Source organism: Mollisia scopiformis (genome assembly GCF_001500285.1).
Source record: "Mollisia scopiformis unplaced genomic scaffold LY89scaffold_4, whole genome shotgun sequence".
NCBI lineage: Eukaryota > Fungi > Ascomycota > Leotiomycetes > Helotiales > Mollisiaceae > Mollisia > Mollisia scopiformis.
The window spans coordinates 457,530-470,896 of record NW_017263584.1 but is presented as its reverse complement, the minus strand read 5'-3'; the positions used below and the strand labels follow the sequence as shown (position 1 = coordinate 470,896).

At 47.5% G+C, this 13,367-nt stretch overlaps 4 protein-coding genes across 4 annotated transcripts; 2 read left to right on the top strand and 2 right to left on the bottom strand.

Annotated features, from left to right (window-relative positions):
* Window positions 1-170: 170 nt before the first annotated feature.
* On the bottom strand, window positions 171-3,089 carry LY89DRAFT_608105 (uncharacterized protein). The gene is made up of 5 exons (XM_018210484.1): window positions 2,678-3,089; window positions 2,029-2,534; window positions 1,683-1,978; window positions 1,087-1,635; window positions 171-1,037 (listed from the first exon to the last, which is right to left on the bottom strand). Exons 1-5 carry the CDS (start codon window positions 2,793-2,795, stop codon window positions 377-379), a joined length of 2,130 nt encoding a protein of 709 aa, XP_018076041.1. The 5' UTR covers window positions 2,796-3,089; the 3' UTR covers window positions 171-376.
* Window positions 3,090-3,761: 672 nt separating this feature from the next.
* On the bottom strand, window positions 3,762-6,762 carry LY89DRAFT_778082 (uncharacterized protein). The gene is made up of 2 exons (XM_018222181.1): window positions 6,457-6,762; window positions 3,762-6,410 (listed from the first exon to the last, which is right to left on the bottom strand). The coding sequence occupies exons 1-2, from the start codon at window positions 6,634-6,636 to the stop codon at window positions 3,789-3,791; spliced, it is 2,802 nt and encodes a 933-aa protein (XP_018076040.1). The 5' UTR covers window positions 6,637-6,762; the 3' UTR covers window positions 3,762-3,788.
* Window positions 6,763-7,289: 527 nt separating this feature from the next.
* LY89DRAFT_575935 (P-loop containing nucleoside triphosphate hydrolase protein) lies at window positions 7,290-10,987 on the top strand (the record flags this gene model as incomplete). Its single annotated transcript, XM_018208817.1, has 2 exons — window positions 7,290-10,199; window positions 10,244-10,987. The coding sequence occupies 2 exons, from the start codon at window positions 7,290-7,292 to the stop codon at window positions 10,985-10,987; spliced, it is 3,654 nt and encodes a 1,217-aa protein (XP_018076039.1).
* Window positions 10,988-11,866: 879 nt separating this feature from the next.
* Window positions 11,867-12,927, top strand: LY89DRAFT_664864 (uncharacterized protein; the record flags this gene model as incomplete). The annotated part of the gene is made up of 7 exons (XM_018212807.1): window positions 11,867-11,923; window positions 12,062-12,171; window positions 12,206-12,288; window positions 12,355-12,415; window positions 12,560-12,692; window positions 12,782-12,826; window positions 12,862-12,927. The coding sequence occupies 7 exons, from the start codon at window positions 11,867-11,869 to the stop codon at window positions 12,925-12,927; spliced, it is 555 nt and encodes a 184-aa protein (XP_018076038.1).
* Window positions 12,928-13,367: the final 440 nt, after the last annotated feature.

Here is a 13,367-nt window from a genome sequence, read left to right as displayed (position 1 = left end):
TTGTACTGATGTTGTTCAGGCTTGAGGTTGTGAATGAGAGAAGAAGTGAGGAAGAGTCGGTGAAGTCAGACTTCTGGTGCACGGACCATGGACATATACCGTCACGTGGTGAATCCCACGTGCCTAGACATTTTTGGAGCTGTTTTGAATATAATTTTATAGATTGATATGATGAATCATCAAGAGAACTAAAGCTGCTTCTATATATCATACCATATCGTAACATATAACGTTTCCAAGAAACGCTTCCCATCTTACAAACTTATTTTCTTCCTTTGATAATCGGAGACAAGGAAAACACCACGCTATGCTTCTCTTTTCCCCCAAACGATTGTACTGTTGATCCATCATATCTTTTCTATGGTATATTTCAAACTCATAGCTCCCCAGCAGCTTCAGTAAGAACATTCAGCAAACTGACCGCAGCACCACCAATCCCTGCAGCAGTAAGATTCTCTTTCCACCTACTACTCTTCTGATATTTCTCCCTGTCTGCTCTATCTCGATCTCGCCGATCGCTACTTTTCGCATGATCTCTATGTCTCCGATGTCGTGACCCGTCTCTATGCTTGTCTCTCGAAGTATCTCTGTCCCTATCTCTGTCTCTATCATGATCTTTGGAACCAGAATAATCTCCTCTAGAATCTTTCCACGAATCCCTACCGCCTGGACTTCTCACCGGACTCGGCAAAGGCTGTCCATACGGATTCGGATATCCCGAGACTGGTGCGCCTATATTCGAACCTGCATATCCACGGCGGCTTTTATCCTTCCTCCTTCGAAGATGATCAGAGTCCGAGGACTCTGAATCCGAAGAAGATGAAGGCGTGTCACGACCACTTCTATGCCGAGAAGATGAATGCTGTGCTGGTATGGTACCAGGGACTGGCATTGGTCGTGGAGGATGTGGTGGAGGAGGTGCTTGCGTGGGCAAACTCCGACGATGGCGGGCGTCGCGAAGGATGCGGGATCGCTCAGCGAGAGATTCGATCTCAGCACGGCTGAGGACGCCGAGGACGGCTACGAATTCAGGACGTCTAATATCTTTGTTAGTAAAAGACATAGAATTCTGGACGCAGATCTTACGCCTCATATCGTCGATGGTCCTGGTCAAGGACTTCAGGAGAAACGAGACGACGATTTATCTTAGTCCATTTGGCATTAGCAGGAATTTCGTTGCCATGCTCATCTGGTGCCAAGCGAAAGGGGCGTGGAGAGGTGCCGAAACTGGAATTTGACGTTCTTGGATTTGGCTGAGGAATTGGAATTGCGCCTGGCTGAACAGGAGAAGTTCCGTATTCGATCTGCTTCTTTGGCTGGTATGGCAATGATCTAGCATTAATATCTTCGTCGAAATAGTCCTGCGTGCTTCTGAAGCTTGATGGCGAGTGTGGATGGAGCTGCAATGCTTGGCTGTAAGCTATCAACTCTGTTGTCTTGATAACTTCGCTGAGTTGGAAGTTTTTTCGGCGTCTTCGAGAGTCATTGCTTGAATCTTCGTCTGATGAGCCATCAGTGTTGAAAAATTGAACATCCTTTTCGTCGTTCTCGTTCGATGTGATCAATCTAGGAACTTGGGTTGGCAAACGATGGCTACTGCCTCTTGTTCTTTCGTGTCCCGAGGAGGAAGCAAATCTGTAAACTTTAAGATCTGGTGGGGCAAATACAAATGGGACACTTACTGCTTCAATTCCAATTCGCCATTTCGTCGACTTTCTGGCTGCTGCAAATCAAACTTCATGGATTGCGGAAATTTCATGTTTTCCTCCCGCATTACCATCGCTTTAGCACTGGCATCTTCAATGGTCAAATCAAGTGAACTAAATGTTGGCGGCTTGTCGTTTAGTCGCACTGCTTTTATTGAGTCCAACCATCTCTCAGCACCAATGCTAGGAGCTGCAACTGGTTGTGAAGTTGATGGTACCTCATCAAGTAAACCCTGTTGATCAATTTCTCGGATGTATGCTCTCAGCACGTCCTTCAGATCACGTTAGTACGACAAAGAGAGCAAACAATTGCAGAGCTTACTTTATGATGTTCTAAAACCTCACTCGAAAAGCCTTCCGCGATCAACTCTCTGCGAAATTGTTCCCACACTTCTCTGCCATCATCATTCTTCGTCGATGTACGCCCATTCTGAGACTGGATTCGTGCGGCAATAACATCGACCTTATCAAGAATAGCATCCAAATGTCCATCATGATTATCCAAGTCTGCAGGCTCTTCTCCCGTTTGCGGCAGTTGGATATTGTCCAGAAATTTTGTCAGATTCGATTTATGACTTAGTAGCTTGACCCTGATCAACCCTAGTGTGTCCAAATTGCTCCCACGACGATCGATATCTCCACGTGAAGCGCTTGGACTTGTGCTAAGTCGAGTGTACTCTTGCACGAGGTCGTCGAGCTCGTGTAGAGTGGAATCGCAGTCACCAACTATCGGAGCCAGTTGACGGGCCCATATTGAGCGTTCGTCATTTACTGGCGAGTCGGGAGCTTCGACCTCGTACTTGAGATGTTTGAGCACAGTGTGTAACCCTTCCAATCGTTAGTCTCGACTGTCAGACATATCGCTGGTCATGAAGTTTCAAATAATCTTTATGACTTGCACAAGCTTCAAGACATGTTTTGCGACTTCTGCACCCTAAATCTAAAAGAAATATATTCAAGCAAGTGCATACCTCGAACTTCATGACTGATCTCGTCGTAATCCCCTCCCGCATCTCTACACTTGCGATACAGCGCTCTGCAGAACGCGACGACGGTATCGACATCCGCTGGTGAAGTGCCAAAGCTCATGATCACTTTGATATGTTTCCCTCTTCTCAGAATATCCGTTTGGGCCTCAGAGACTCATTGTCCTTCGCGATTCGCCAGTATCGCTAATCCCACTTCGCCAACTCCGTTCGTTCGTCCGTTCGCAAACCCCACGCAGTAGTACTCGGATGCCTTATTCCAGGGTCTGCAGATATACTGTTTGGCGAGAAGAAGAGTGTCGTCGCAACTACAGTACTTGTACAAGGCAAAAGCAACGGAATGGAAAGGCTGAAGCTGGAATTCAGGTAACAGCAAGTTAAAGGTTGTACGGCTGTGACGTCGCGGAGAACGCTGTTCCCATAGGGGCCACGGTTCATGCAGCGACTTGCAGGGCTGGTTAGTGCCCGCGTTTCATTCGCGGGGCTGAGATCAGTGTGTCACGAACGCGGTGGCGCAGTTTTACTCGGTGTTGTTTTGGTGGGCGACTCAGCCTCAGGGTTGTGATGTTGGGGAGTTGTGATAGGCTCGCTAAGGTGAGAGAGGTCAGGCCGCATTGGTGAGATGGGGCTGTTGAGGTATATTGTAATATTGATTTCCCAGCATCAATAGGAAATTTGAGAATGGATTCTCGCCTTGCAGACATGAGTCTTATCTCAGGCTGGCCCTTGCGAGTTTTCTCATCATTGTCAATCAACTCGCATTTTGGATAGCGAATGTGTGACAGATTCGCTTTCAGACACGTGTCGAATGAATTTCCATTGGCCCAGCGGATGAAGAGTCATGATAACACTCATCTTCTAGGACAACAATCAACGTAAGAAGATCAAGGCGAGAGCTCTGATCTTCCATGACTCGCTAGGTAGGGAAAAAAACTTAGTCTCGTATTCTTGGTGGCAACATGCATAGCACTAGCTATTGTTGAGAAGGAAAATTTCCGCTCGTTAGATATTGCCCGGAAAAAAGGGGAACTGGGTATCAACTCATTCAGGAGAAAGAACAATAGTATTCGTCATTTTATTCATCAGCGAGAAAATATCAGACCCGTATTCTCTCCCGAGAATACTTCCCCACTTTCTGACTCTTGAGATAACCGATATCTCTCTTGGTACGTTGGTGCACTGCTCCTCCGACTCCCACCTTACTAAGAGCGATCGGCTTCTCAACCTTGAGTCCCACTGGCAAGAAATTGGTGTTCTCACTCGTCGGGGGAAGTATGACAGGTACGTGAGTTGGTTGGATGGAGTTTGGAAGAGCTGCCTCGACAGCATCACCATATCTGATCATCTCTGACGTTAGTCCTTTGAGGTAGACAGCCTCCTCGATGCCCTCGAGTGCAGCACTGATTTCTAACTTCAAACTCGATATCAATTCTTCGGCCTCAAAAGGGTCCCCATCCACTAATCTCGCCTCTCCAGACAACCACCCACCAGCACCAATGGCATCCACACAGTTGTTCAGTAGGCCTGAGAGGAGAATGATTGCATTGTCTTGCTGCGCTGTCTCCTCGTCTGCGGCATCGAACTCGGTCGTCTCGGTGTATTTTGTGGTCCAAGCTCCGCGTGCAAGCTCGAATCGTAACAGATAAATCAGACATACGATTTCCTGACTAGAAAATGTCGTTTGAAGGGCCCGGACGATATCTGTGCTTGGGCGCGCATATAACTTCGAAAGTGCTTGACTCAAGGCATGGCCTCGAGTACCAGACCCAGCTCCTAATCGATACTCTGCAAGCTCCAGATCATTCTCCATCTCAGCTTCGAGCAGCTCGAATTGCTTTTCTACATCTCCATTGGGGATTTCAAAGTCTTCCCCGTTTTCAAGGAGCCCTTGTTTCGTATTGGGATTTTCTCCAAGTAGTCCGAGACTTTCCATCAAGTGGCGGATGACGTGAAGTAGTTCTGCAGCTCCTAGATAGTTTTTCGCGACAAGAACTAGCAAGAGATCCATGTCTCGATCCGTGTCCACAATCATGTCCACGAGACAGCCATCAGGGAGTGACTTGAAGGCAGAATTGCTCATTCTCAAACCAGCTTCTATGTTTGCAATCGTCATGAAACCATTGGTAAGAAGCCACATGAAAGTGTCTGGTGGATAGAAGGATAATGAAAGCCTACTTTCACCAGCGTCGTCCTCTACAAACTTAAACATCTTACTTAGAGCGTATACAACCCATCGTCTGTCAATATCCGAAGGGGATAAGCGTTCTTTGGTGGATATGTTGGTGTTGGGTACGGGATTATGTGTTTCCTCGGTTGGTGAGCTCGATCCATTGGTCTGACCCAATTCGGGTTCTCCTGTGCCGTCCATACCAAGATGAGATGCTATCTTACTATCGAACAACGCTTCATCACACTCGCCTTTTCGAAATAAGGTTTCGAGCTCGCTTGTCTGGTCGGCCCATGGTATATCATAACCAGTTGGTAGGAAATGACCCAGCGTTGTTATATTATTTATCTTGGTGACGCCAGGATTGTCCGTAGGCCGCATATGGCCATTAAAAGAGCGACCGATGGAGTCGATCAAAAGACCGGCAGTTTGAAGCCTTCCCTGGCGGTCTTGGTGACCCTCAACTTGGAGTCCAACTAGTTTGTTGCCCAGTATCGCAATTGCCACGGCAAGTCTAGGGAAATAGCCAACGAGCTTGCATTGATCCCTTTGAACTGTACTGCTCTGATCCATGCTCTCTCGTTTTCGCTTCCGACTTTCAGAAGAACCTCCTGCATCCAGCTCGACCGTTGCCAAAGTAGATTGGTACTTTGGGTTGTAAACAGTCATGGAGTGTGGAGATGAGACCAGAACAGAGGTACTTGATAGCCGTAGAAATGACTGCCCTCCTGCAATCTTGAGTCTGTTCTGCTCCTTTGGCAAGGTATCGCTGAGATCAAATGTGGTTAAGGTCTCGTTTCGTAGTTGTTGCAGTACTCCAGAAGCAGCCTGGAGACTGAATGTTGGCGGTCCACCAATATTTTCCGTTCCTGGTGCAGAGGGTATTTCGGCAGCAAGCAACGAGTCAACCGACTGTTGAAGGCCGTTGGTATGGATAGCAGCTCGTCTCGGCAAGCTGAGAACATGTAAAGTTCGAATTGCCGCCGCTTCTTGGGTAGATTTGGTTATAACAATCAAGATTGCTGGGTTGAAACCGCTCACACTGATCTCTTGAGGATATAAAGCGAAGACATCTTGTCGCCCTTTGAGAATGCCTTGGCTGGCAGTATGTGCGTTGGTAAGCTGGGCAAACTCGACCTTCGTCTCTTTCGGGTGAAGTGGAGCTTCTCGGAACAGAGCTGTGGAGGGCGAGACCCATCTCTCTTGCAAGGAATCACCATCAAAGCAACGTATCTCTCCATCTTCGTGCACAGAAAGGACATCGACTGTGGCGGCTGTAGCTTCTAGCGCCTTTGAAGCGCCGATTGTTCCCAAGAACACAACTTGACTCGAGGAGCTTGTCAAAGAATGATTTATCGTGGAGGATTCGGTAGACAAGCCTGAAATCGTTTCTCGAAATAATGTAAGTTCGGCATTTGATGTTCTCGTTGAGACATAGGTTCTGCGCTCGATAGTGTTCTTGGAAATCTTTGATCTGACGGATACTGGAGGGCAAGTGAAGGACGACTGTGGAGGAAGCGCGTAGGACGTAATTAACTTGCTTGAGGAAATCTAGAAACGTCAGATGATGTCCTTTCACACGGGATAGATTCCTTGCATCGTAAAGACTCAAACCTTCTCCATCAGTCCCTACAGCCAATTCAGATCGTTTCCGCTTCTTTGTGCCAACCCCGCCACTTATCACCTCACCGACCACATTACACCCATTCGTGCTGTCAATGGGCTGAGGTAAGGATGCAATGACATGCGGTCTCTGGATCGAGAAGCGCGACGACATTTTGCGACTGATTTTAGAGTGTTGCGGCTATCGCAAGCTTTCCACAACAACTTTGTGCAAACCATCGAAAATTATTTTGGATCTTGAAATAATGACAGGGGTCTTGAAAGCTAAAGGATAGACTAGTCCTGGATGGGGATCGCGGCATTGAATAGGTATGTCGTTAACGGACTGCAGTCTTTTGGGGTGTTATTAGTAACAACTACGGTCTAATATATTTCCGGCTCCGCCCTGCGCGGCTTTCAAACGCGGTCATGGATTGATTTCGCGACAAAAGTGCAGCCAAATCTTCCCAAACTCAATCAATGGTTCTGCAAATGTTCAAGTGCTAGAATCACTTGAATTTTCATGATTACATTCAATCTCTGCCACATTTCTACAGCTTTCCGCGGCATGATTACGACGATATTGACACCGTAGAACGCGCGACGTTCGCGTTCTGCTATTGCACCTACAAACCCCAATGTCAGTGCTCGTCGAGAAAAGCATGGGAGATCTGAACAAAGAGGGGATTTCTGTCTATCCTCTCTTTCAGAAAGGCAGAGGTATGTGTTCATCAATTTTTGCCCAGCTCTCTGCGTTCAGTCTGCTTAACAGTCATTCTAGTTACGCAGCCACCCAAAGAACAAACGTCCCAAGATGACCCACAATCTATGCCCACAGCCGTAGCAAAAGATGGAGTGGCACGCAGATCAAGGAAACCAAACACCCCCAAGACCACGGACCCAGTGCCAGAGCCCAGTTCCAGCTTTTCTGCGGTAGGAAATCGTAAAGCTTCAGAACATGGGGAACTGCTTGATGTGGATCCGAATAATGGCAGAAGGAAGCGCCGCAAGACCACACCGATCGAGCAAAAGAAAGGGAATGCGAAAAATGCGGAAGCTGTTGTACAACCGGCCAATAGTACAAAGTCATTTGGTGCTGTTTCGGTAGAATCAGGGCTGAATACAACTGGTTCACTCGGAGCGGGGTCTTATCTGGACACGGCGATACAAGCTGCAGATGCTCTGGCGGAGCCGAATCAAGTACTGCCAAAGGAAGACTTGCATGTACTGGAGGAGAGCTCAACGACGTCAAAGACAGATGATTCCAAACCACGGAAAGTTTTACGATTCAACCCCAAGACCGGTACCATTGGCTCGCCACCTGCCAAAAAGCCACAAGCACCAAGTGCCGAGACGAAGAAGACTGCAGGGGGCCGAGGGAAAAAACCAAAGTCAAGGATCGTCACGATTCGCTATGGCCCAGGACAGCTTCTTCCGTCGACGATCGGGCAGAAAATTGATTTGATATCGAACGGCACCAAACCAATTTTGCCTGCCAAGACAGAGATTCCTATAAAATTGCCAGAGCGCACTCCTCCTAAGCCAGTCAAACCGCATCCCTTTTTCTCGGGGAAGGTTCAGACTAAGCCTGAGAGCCCGCAAAAGCCAGACAAGCACAATGCCACCGTTGTTGATCTCACACAACCAAAGGAATGCGTCCCTCTACCCCGCACACGGCCTTCATCATGCAGCACGCCACTTTCTCTTGCTAAAGCCCCAACACCGTTCTCAGGACTCGGGTCATCCTCCAAGATAACGAAGTTTCCTGGGGCAGTCGAGCCAGCGTGGCCAGGTAAGGGCATGGTTCATGTCCGAGGTCTGGATCCTGACTCAACAGCTTCTAAAGAGTTGCTTTCCAGCACACCAAGTCTTATTTCAACAGGCAAGAAGTCGAAGTACCAAGCTATACGCATTCTGGAGGGAGAGGACATCCTTGCAAATCTGGCAACGGATTTGACTATCAGCAATGTGCTCCAGAGCCTTCGTGACATCGATCCGACCGAGTTCCCTCCCGTGCCGGATTGTCTTAGACTTCCTGTTAAGCACCTCGAACCTGGCTTCGCGGTTCAGAAGAGAATCCGAAAGCAGCTACGCACAAGATTTCCAGCTCCAAGAGCTGTCGCGCAAAGCTCGAGTGAGGACGAGATTCAGCTGAATAACGATACTCGGCCTCGCATCCATCCTGCGCTGCTGAAGACTTATGAATTGGTGTCGACTTCATTATCTGCATTCGATAAAGGCCATTGCGAAACTCAGCCGTGGACTAACAAATACTCGCCAAAACTTGCCTGTGATGTATTGCAATCGGGGCGCGACGTCTCAATTTTGAAGGATTGGCTTCAATCATTAACAGTCAAAGCTGTAGAAGCGGGGCTAGGAAATGGTGCATCTTCATCAAGACGGCCCGCTCTGAAGCTAGAATCAGGAACCAAAAGAAAGCGGAAGTCCAAGAAATTAGATGGATTTGTTGTGTCTTCAGGCGAGGAGGCTGATGATATGGATGAGATTTCGGAACAGGAAGATGTCATCTTGACGTCCGGACAAGGTCCACAGAGGAGAACCATCGTGCGTACCGGAGACTTGAACAGAGACTCTGGAAGGTCGACGAATGCGATAGTCATTAGCGGTCCCCAGGGATGTGGTAAGACTGCAGCCGTGTATGCTGTGGCTAAAGAGCTTGGCTTCGAAGTCTTCGAGTTGAACCCCGGTAGCAAGCGGACAGGAAAGGACATCTTGGACAAAGTTGGTGACATGGCCCGTAACCACCAAGTCCAACGTTTGCCTGGCCTTGCACAAGTGGACGGAGCAGCAGACGAGGATCGGAGGAGAGTCGATGAAGCTTTGGCTAATGACCTGAAAAGTGGACGTCAAGGAACGATGAATTGCTTCTTCAAGACCCAACCCAGCCTCAAACCGGAGACGAAGGCACACTCTACAGCTCCAGCTCCAAAGACTTCGACGCAGGAAGTGCAAACCAAGTTAGATGGAGCAAAGCCGAAAGCAGCTGCGAAAACACAGAGGCAGTCTTTGATCCTGATCGAGGAAGCAGATATTCTGTACAAGGAGGACACCCAATTCTGGCCTACCATTCTTGAGCTGATAACAACTTCAAAGCGACCAATCGTCTTGACGTGCAACGATGAATCCGCCCTTCCGATGGAAACTTTACCCCTTCATGCTATCATTCGCATGAATCCTCCGCCAGTAGATCTTGCTGTCGATTACATGCTGCTAGTAGCTGCATGCGAAGGGCATGTTCTTGAACGAGAATCGGTGCAAACTCTATATGAGAGTCGAAATATGGATCTTCGTGCTTCTTTGACAGACTTGGACTTTTGGTGTCAATTCGCTATTGGCGATCAAAAGAACGGACTGAATTGGTACATATCTCGCTGGCCGAAAGGAACTGACATCGACGAGGACGGCAACATGATTCGAGTGGTCAGCGAAAAGACCTACCAGGTCGGCATGGGATGGCTTTCCCAAGATGTCCTTGAAAGCCAGATGTATCATCTAGACAGGGAGGAGGAGGCCCTTCACGAGGCTTGCGATGGTTGGGATTTAGATGTTGGGAATTGGCAAGAGAGTCTCAACATGGGCTCTTGGGCGAAGAATATGCAAGAACAGTCCTCGAACATAGTCCAAAGCCGAGCTTCACTGCGCGCATACGATGAATTTTTGGAAGCATTGAGTAGTTCAGATTTATGTTCCGGAGGGCTCTTTGCTTCGGAAAATCAGGTAAGAAATCGTTCTGTTCTGAAACTTGCGTCTAACTGGTTCAGCTTGTGATCGATCCTTCAGTTCCTGAGATTACGACCAAAGCACGTGAGGACTACACTCTAGCCTCGAAACTTCTTGATGCACCGGCTATCATCAACTACACTACGCTGAGCAAGGATATCTCTCTCTGGATGAAGTCCCGGAGCAGAAATTACTTGTATCTAGAGCAGCATGTCAAGATGGCTCTTGAAGTTCCAGTGGAGCTTAGTCGCCCAGATGAAGCACAAATTATACAACTCATCCGGAGACAAGCCTCCACGTCCGACCCGTCCTTGCATCGCCGCGACTTCAGTGCCACATTTGATCCGATCTCCGAGCCAGAAAAGACTACGCTCTACGGTCCTGGGCAGCTGGAAGCATCGGTCTTCGATCGAACAATGAATATTATAGCCCAAGACATGGCTCCGTATGTCCGCTCCATTGTCTATTTTGATGCCCGTTTGCAGGCAGAGCGGGCAAAACTCAGTAATCTGCTAAGTGAGGGTGGTGGCAGGAAGGGAAAGAGGATGAGAACAACACGAGCCGCTATGTCTGCTCTCGAAGGAGGCGCTCGTAGCACCACAAGAAGAGAGAAGTATTTTGGCTCATTGCTGAACCCCCATCTCGTCATGAAGACCGGGATGCAGAGCTGGATGGATGCAGCATTGATGGAGATGAGTGCAAGCGCTAGCAGAAGATCAAGCAAGGGTAGTCTTGATATATCAAAGATGGAGAGCGACAAGGATGAGTTGCTGGATGACCAGTGAAATGGTTGCTGGAGGTCAATGAAATGTTTTATGATGATTATGCATACATAGGACATTGGACTTTGCTTTTTATGGCTGCATTGCATGGTCTGGAGCATAGGTAGCTGTTCAAAATGGTAGTGGTGGGCATATAGATGTAGCATAGCATATGAATCTGGCGTTGCTCTGCTTGTTACCCTCAGTGCAAGAGTTCAGAACCGCAATCGTTGCCTCGCATTCACTTGTCCAACCCTTGCGAAGCGCCACGAACAGAATTGCATATAAACGAGAAAATATCCATTCCCAGGCTTGGACAGCCTAAAACCTAATGTTCTAACGCCATCTCAGTCGTTTAATATTGGAGGTCACGGTGGGTTAAATTCCGCGCAAACTGATCTCACGAAATTCAGTCCAGCTGTGAGGGGATACAAGAGTGACACTGGAGAACTTTGACAGCAATACAAAGATTGGCAACAAAGTTAATTTATCACTTAATGCTATTTTTGGAGTTGGACTCAAGCTCAACATAGTCTCCAAGAAGAATCGGCAACACCAAGAACCACAGCATTTCTGATCCTGCTGTAGTGATCCTCGGTGTCGCTTTCAATTGTTCTGCACTCTACCCTTACTCTCGAGAAGTATTTATATCTCGTGCACGCGGTAGAGCTAGTGAAGGTGGTAGGAGGCAGTAAATACGTGAATAAGGGATTTTGAAGATTCGAAAATAAATCGTATTCACTTTGTCGCAAGATTCAAATTCCACTCAATGGACAACAAGCTAAGATCTTGACTTGGGGTATATAAAATCCTGCTTCCCACACCTTCTACAAACCAAAAACCGACCCCAAAGGCAAAGGCAAGGAGCGACGCTTCTGTCTTGCTGGAGAGATACTCATTCACATGGTCACAGCTAGTACGAAATCAGTCAAATGGCGTGCTTGTCTTCTTGCCTTGCCCGTATGTCGACGTTCCTTTATCTTGGGATAGTGGTATAATGAAAATCGATTTCTCTGAGAGAGTTTAGAAAATGAAATCACAAAATTTGACAGCAAATCAATGCTTGACAACAATAGCAGCTCCTATCTTCGGACTTAGACTACTCAAGCTCAACATAATCTCCAAGAAATATCCTCACATGCAAAATTCAGCGATGATTATCTCATCAATACCGGGAAGACGATTTCTTCCCTGATCCAGAGCCCAGGGTATCTGCCCGCCAAGCAGCTAATTCCTCTGTAGTGTGGTGCGACGGACGACGGGGGCGAGGGTGACGAGATATTTATGCCTCTATATTGTGGCAAACCGTGAAAATGAAGAAGCTAGTGAGTTCGAAATCGTTCGATTGAATCATTCACTTCTTCACAAGACTTGACTCTCTCCCACACTAGCCGGCTGGGACCTGCGCTTGGGGTATATAAACATGTTTCTCGCGGCCATACCGACCGAGACGTAAGATATCTCTCTGGAACTGTACATAACTTCTGTATTCGTGCTAGAACTCATCTGCTCCGTCAAGGATAGGTGTAAGAAAGTAATTACTAGACTTTGACAGCAATTTAACACTTGAAAATAATAGCGCTGTTTGATTTATAGATCTCTTTACCTTGTGGGAGAGTGTGAAAAGAACAGAGGCAGCAAGCGAGCAACCTTGAAGCTTCGATTGAATCATATTCACTTCTTCACAAGATTGATCTCTGCGGAACGCAAGCTTCCGGTCTTGCCAGGGGTATACAAACACCCTCCCACTTGTCATAATGATTAAGAACCAGAGAAACAATTTCAGGAACCGGTGGCCGTAGGACTTCTGTGTATCAGATAAAAATCTCGTCCACTTCGTCACAGTTAGCTGTTCTTCAAAGAGTAAGTACGGCATATCAAACTCAATGCTTGTGTAGGCTATGAAAGGCATAATGCTTGACAGCAAATCAGAGCTTGACAACAACATCTTCGCCTGCGCCTAGGACTTGAAGAACTGAAATGAAGCTCAAGCTCAACTAAATTTGGGGGAAAATTTGGTATCTTGCGGACGACGAACTTGTCCCTTATTCAGCACCACTTCCTGCGCGTAAAGTCTCTCTCAATGTTCAATGTTGAACCTAGTTTGCTGTTACAAAGCTTTGGTATTATATAGTTTGAGAGAAAGAAAAGCTGCTTGAAACTTCAGCAGGGTGGGCGGGAATCAGTGGCAAGTGAACTTGCAGCTCCGGCTGAATGGTATTCACTTTGTAGAGTCGAATTTTCTACCTTTATTTGCAACGAGTCTGAACTATATAAACGCAGATATTCACGGCCGCGGAACGTGCAAACATAAGAAAATTCTTTGATTTAAACCCGAACACGGATCACGTGCGTGGCTCTCTCTCTTGCTTGGGTGGAATGTTGTGTCCCAGTCAACCCTGCG

What these genes read in the sequence shown, in the direction of transcription:
- LY89DRAFT_608105 (XM_018210484.1), bottom strand. Translation starts at nt 2,795, where the DNA reads ATGAGCTTTGGCACTTCACCAGCGGATGTCGATACCGTCGTCGCGTTC. An exon ending in GATCAGTCATGAAGTTCGAG is followed by an intron (nt 2,535 to 2,677) that starts GTATGCACTTGC and finishes AACGATTGGAAG; the next exon opens with GGTTACACACTGTGCTCAAA. An exon ending in AGGTTTTAGAACATCATAAA is followed by an intron (nt 1,979 to 2,028) that starts GTAAGCTCTGCA and finishes CGTGATCTGAAG; the next exon opens with GACGTGCTGAGAGCATACAT.
- LY89DRAFT_778082 (XM_018222181.1), bottom strand. Translation starts at nt 6,636, where the DNA reads ATGTCGTCGCGCTTCTCGATCCAGAGACCGCATGTCATTGCATCCTTA. An exon ending in AAGGTTTGAGTCTTTACGAT is followed by an intron (nt 6,411 to 6,456) that starts GCAAGGAATCTA and finishes TGACGTTTCTAG; the next exon opens with ATTTCCTCAAGCAAGTTAAT.